Genomic DNA, 6,000 nt, shown 5'->3' with positions numbered 1-6,000 from the left:
TCCCTCTGACTGTGATTTGCCTGTATGTTTGAAATGGTGTTTTCTTTGGTTAGGTTGATTATGAAAATGGTCTTACTACATGAATCCCATTTTTGCATCTTTCTTCTCTATTTCATTTTGGGGTCCTCTTAACCTACTAACTTAAAAATATATATTTCTATAATTAACTAGTATAAAGAAATTGTTAGAAATCAAACTAATAGGATTTTGCAATTGTTTTGAAATATAATGCTTTCCTCTTTATGGAAATGTGTGTTTTCTAAACATTGACATTGATTTTAAATAATTATTAAGATAAATTAAAATGAAAACACAGTGTCTTTGGCATTGGGCCAGTTTATATCTAACATGTTATTATACAAAAAGGTGATGTTGAATCCTACTTATTAGTGAGTGTGTCTTTGAAGTCATGAAACTGGATAGATGTGGACTAAATGGAAATTGTGCTTAAAAAATGAATTTGTAAGCCAAAGATATCCAAATGTTATACTGATTCCTTCCATATTAATAAAATGCTTGCCTATGAATTTCAGAATAGGCAATATCAATAACAATCACCTGCCATCTTTATAGATCTGGAATGAAACCAAACTGATGATGGTAATGACACATTGTAGAATTTCATCCCCATATTTTTTTAAGTATGACATCAAAAAGAACAATATTTAATTTAAAGGTCATAAAAGTTCACATCATTATCATAAATATAGAATCTAGTTTACATATGACTACAATGAATAAATCTGTTCGCTAATTATATAGCAACCTGACTCTGGTTTTCAGAATTTCCTAAGCTTATGTTCCTTAACACCATATGTTACAGGGAACAGTAAAGACATCTGAATTCAAATATTTTGAAGAAATGTGTATTTAGCAACTGAATACATGCTAAAAGGAATAATTTACAGCAGCAGTTTCATTACATTTTTTTTCTCTCCAGTTTTCTAGTTCCCATCTGAAATGCAATGATAAATACAGATATGGAACATATTTACTACCTGGCAAAAAGCATGCTTGTTGAATGGGCACAAACCTTCTGCCCTTAAATATAAGTACATAAACCACCTTGTCACCTGTGTGGGAAAATCTTGCATTTTAAGGTGATGTTCGACACATTGAAATGAAGTACCTATAGAAAGTTGTATTTTTACACTGTTCTTCCTCTTTGAAATTATTTACATCTCTTTTGCCTAATGTGTAGGTAGCAAAAATATTAAACACATACCATTAAAAATCACTAAATGATACATAAAAGAAGCAATAAGTGTGCATCTACATGCATTTACATTTTACATTTTATTTCAATGGGGCCTTAATTTTTCTGCTGTGATGCATCTGTTTTTATACTGTAAGTTTGCTGTTATAATTTCCCTAAGGTCACATGAGTCTCTTAACCAAGTTTCATCTCTGATGATACATGCATATGCCAAAGTCTATTAAAGCTGAATTATTAAATGGGACATTAATTCTACTTCGTGCAAACTACCCCTTCTCAATACACATCAGCAGAAAATGATGACTGTAATGAGTTAATTATCTGCAAGTTATACATATAATTTTATTCAAAAATTTAGATCTGATGGTTTATAAAGTCATGCCAGTAGATTTTTTTCTTTTGATGCTTCTAATTGAAATCTAGACTTTTTTCTATTGATATTTCATAATGCTAACCAGAATGCATTCAGGTTTTGGAAGGCATCCATAAGTTACCATATAATATCCATCCCTTCAAATCCTTTATTTTTAAACACTAAGAAGAAATAAGATACTTCTGTTATTGTGAATAAATTTGTTTCAGCTGAAAATTTAGAACAAAATGCTACAACTGAATTTTAGTACCTTTAAGATACTCTACCAAAATATGACCTATTTTGGAGCACTCTTTGTTCCTTGACTTATATTTCAAACACTTTTTTTCTGTACAGGAGTGTATTCTTCAAACGGTTTAACAATCCAGTTTCCATTTGAGGATGCACATCCAAAAGCAACACCATATTAGTCAATGGAGCCTAAAATTGGATGTAGAATACTTTTAGGCTTTTATTTGAACAAGTGTCAACAAATTATTTATTCAAATAATCATTAAAACTGAAACATGAGCTTCCATCTGGGAAATATTTCAGCTGATGGGGAGTAACAATGCACTGCAGTCTGAGGTGAGAAATTAGTGCTGTTAATTAGAATCCCAAGACAACTGGAGTTAAAACTTCAATGTCACTTCATTAATTAGTAGTAAGATATTTTCTTCCTTTACATTTTTGTGTGTGACAAGGACCTAGGGGAGTGAGGTGCTAAAATAACAGGATTATAATGCTGAAAGTCTTGGGCATATTGAAGTCCATGATTCTCAAGGAATCATCTTGGGACAACAAAGTAGGCAAATCCTTAATTAAAAATCGTTTGCCTTATTTTGTGAGGAAACAAAGAGTTTCACATTTTCTTAAGTGTGGGTTGTATTCTGGAAAATAGTTTAAGTCATTCCCATTGACCTGAGAAGAATGATGTGTTCTTCATACAGATAATTGTATTTAAAAAAAGTGAGATAAGAGACAGCTGATTTAGACCAAAACAGTTGGGAATTTGTCTTTAGAAAGTTATTCTGGATACTATTGGTCTCTCTTTTCATGAATCATTAAGTGGCTTATACAATTCTTAGTGGAATCATGAGAGAAATTTTATGTCTAAAATATCATGCTGAGATTCAAGCACAGAATTAAGAGCATTTTCTATTAACACTATATTAAGAAAAAGCTTATTTTCATGAGCTGTACAATTCATTTTCTCTTCATTGATCCTTTAGATATAATAAAATGCATTTAACAAATCAAGTTGTTTTTTTCCCTTTGTTTTGGCTGGTTAAATGCTCTGTTTTTTTTTTTGTAAAACATTATGCAAGTTAGAATTAATTTAAATAATACTTTAAAAGGAGGAGGTGTCAATAGCTTCCATTTGTTTGATTTCCTCTGAGAAATAAGGCATAATTTACATCCTGTTTTGGACATTAACAGTTAATGATGTATATGTTTCTAGAGTAACATCAGCTATCCCTGCTAGAACTGAAAACAAAATGTTAAAAAAAAAAAAAACAAGCAGCACACAAATGGAATTTTTAAAACAAACTATATAGCATAATAATTGTAAGACAAAAACCTACTCTAGCTTAGAAAACAGCTAATTTTTACTGCATATTTGTCATGGTACATTTAAATTATAGTTTTAATAAAATACATCTTTAGATCAAAGCTGAAAGAAGACATCAGTAGTAGATCAGTGTATTCCATTTTTCTTCTGGATGATGGATGGCTTATGTTTTTTATATTTCCACAGAACATTTCATTCAGTATCATTTTACTTATTTCACTCCTCCAGTACATACAAACACGAGTGCTGGTAGACAAAAAGTATCCTTGAATCCAACCACATTTTGGAATATTCATCAGCTTAGTAAATCCATGCAGTTTATTTTAAACTTTCAGTTCAATCAAATGGCTTTGCTGATGCAGTTTTTCTCCTTTCGATGGCAATATGGCAAATGACGTTTTTATTTCTCAGGCAAGGAAGAAAGCAAAACCTGTACAATGAAATCTCATAGGAAACATAAAGTCTGCTAAAGTGAACATCTGTGCTCACCTGTGATCTCTGTTAGGTGTTGGTATTAGGAAGAAAGCCTGTTAGGAAAGTTATTCATGGACTTAATTTATAATTGGTGGAACTCAGTTGAATTTCCCACCTTTGTAAACATCCACATAATGCCATGAAAAAAGTTCATGTATATTGCATTTTTTTCCAGTTATTGTCTAGGCAAGGTTCTACTTGAGGTTTTTAGAGGTAATGCAGCTCAGACACTCCTGGGTGCCCTCTCAAATTCGTGGGTCCTCCTGTTTCTACCTTTCTTATTTTCTTGTAAGTGCTTCCATTTATTACTGTTCCCTTGAGTATGTCCTGGCCTTTGCCGACGTTGTTTTCGGTCCCTTTTCCAAACTTGTTCACAGAATTCATCCATTGTGTTCAGGTTGGGGTGGTTGATGAGCTGCATGAAGTCTCTGTACCACACCTTCTGGCTAGGTGTCATGCTGTTGGACATTTCTTTGGTCTTGGAGCCATCTCCATCATCATCCTTATGAAGAAGTTCTTCCAGATGCTCTGTGTCAATGACTTCCAGGGTCACCTTAAGGAGAGTTTGCATGAATCCGTGCTCCACAGCATGACACAGGTAATTTCCAGAATCCTTCCTCTGTAGACTACGGAGCAGAAGTCCTTGTTCTGTCCTGATGATATGATCATCCACCCTGATCTGGGGGAGGGGAGCATAATAGAATAATTATAAATGGATACTAAATATAAGATCTAAAAAAGCGCCAGGAAAAATATTGCGTTGTTTGTTGAGATACCTTTTAGCATTTAACAAAATTGCAAACTTAATACAAATGATAGGCTTCTCGCATCAAAAAAACGAGTTATATCCACCAATTGTTTTTAAGATACTTTGTGCCACTGTTGAAATAGAACTTCTCATCATAATAATTTAATATGTTGAAAAAAACTTGAGGAAAGAATAAAGATATATCTTATTTTATAAAGTTGAAAGTAGGTATATACATATAACACATACTTTAGATTGAATACTGAAATTGGAACAATACAATCATGATACTAGGACACAAAAGAGTATTAAGTGATTTGAAAAAAAATGAAATAAAAAAATAAGCAGTTGAATAGGCAGAAGAAATAAATTTGAGATTTATAAACAAATGGGACTTACTTAAACTAAAAAGTTTTTTTCTAAGCAAGAGAAACAACAATAAGAGAGGTAAATAGAGAGCCTACATACTGGGAACAAATTTTTACCCCTCACACTTCAGATAGAGCCCTAATATCCAGAATATACAAAGAACTCAAAAAAAATTAAACAATAAGGTAACAAATAACCCAATCAACAAATGGGCCAAGGACCTTAACAGACACTTCACAGAGGAGGACATACAATCAATCAACAAGTACGTGAAAAAATGCTCACCATCTCTAGCAGTCAGAGAAATGCAAATCAAAACCACCCTAAGATACCATCTCATGCCAGTAAGATTGGCAGCCATTATGAAGTCAAACAACAATAAGTGTTGGCGAGGATGTGGGGAAAAGGGTACACTTGTACACTGCTGGTGGGACTGCAAATTGGTGAGGCCAATTTGGAAAGCAGTATGGAGATTCCTGGGAAAGCTGGGAATGGATCCACCATTTGACCCTGCTATTGCCCTTCTCGGACTATTCCCTGAGGATCTTAAAAGAGTGTACTATAGGGATACTGCCACATCAATGATCATAGCGGCACAATTCACAATAGCTAGACTGTGGAACCAACCCAGATGCCCTTCAATAGATGAATGGATAAAAAAAAATGTGGCATCTATACACAATGGAGTACTATGCAGCACTAAAAAATGACAAAATCATAGAATTTGCAGGGAAATGGATGGCATTAGAGCAGATTATGCTAAGCGAAGCTAGCCAATCCTTAAAAAACAAATGCCAAATGTCTTCTTTGATATAAAGAGAGCAACTAAGAACAGAACAGGGAGGAAGATTAACATTAAACAGAGATGAGTGGGGGGAGAGAAAGGGAGAGAGAAGGGAAAGCATATGGAAATGGTAGGAGACCCTCTATGTTACACAAAATTACATATAAGAGGTTGTGAGGGGAAACGGGGGGGGACAAGGGAGAGAATTGAACAACAGCAGATGAGGTAGAGAGGGAAGATGGGAGGGGAGGGGAGGGGGGATAGTAGGGGATAGGAAAGGTAGCAGAATACAACAGTCACTAATATGCCATTATGTAAAAACGTGAGTGTGTAACCGATGTGATTCTGCAATTTGTATTTGGGGTAAAAATGGGAGTTCATAACCCAATTGAATCAAATGTATGAAAGATGATATATCATGAGCTTTGTAATTTTTTGAACAACCAATAAAAAAAATCAGCAGTTGAATAGGCAGAAGAAATAA

General features: G+C 33.7%; 1 protein-coding gene across 2 annotated transcripts in view; it reads right to left on the bottom strand.

Annotated features, from left to right (window-relative positions):
- Positions 1-2,388: 2,388 nt before the first annotated feature.
- The window catches only part of SEMA3A (semaphorin 3A), a 455,178-nt gene continuing 451,566 nt past the window's right edge, over positions 2,389-6,000 (bottom strand). For both annotated transcript variants that reach the window (XM_081286513.1, XM_081286512.1), the window contains one exon: positions 2,389-4,294. In XM_081286513.1, coding sequence (XP_081142639.1) covers positions 3,839-4,294 — 456 coding nt within the window. In that variant the 3' untranslated portion in view covers positions 2,389-3,838. The remainder of the gene's footprint in view (positions 4,295-6,000) is intronic.

Source organism: Spermophilus citellus (assembly GCF_964194105.1).
Source record: "Spermophilus citellus genome assembly, chromosome: 3".
NCBI classification, from domain to species: domain Eukaryota; kingdom Metazoa; phylum Chordata; class Mammalia; order Rodentia; family Sciuridae; genus Spermophilus; species Spermophilus citellus.
The sequence above is the reverse complement of the archived record's forward strand: the minus strand, read 5'-3'. Positions and strand labels throughout refer to the sequence as shown.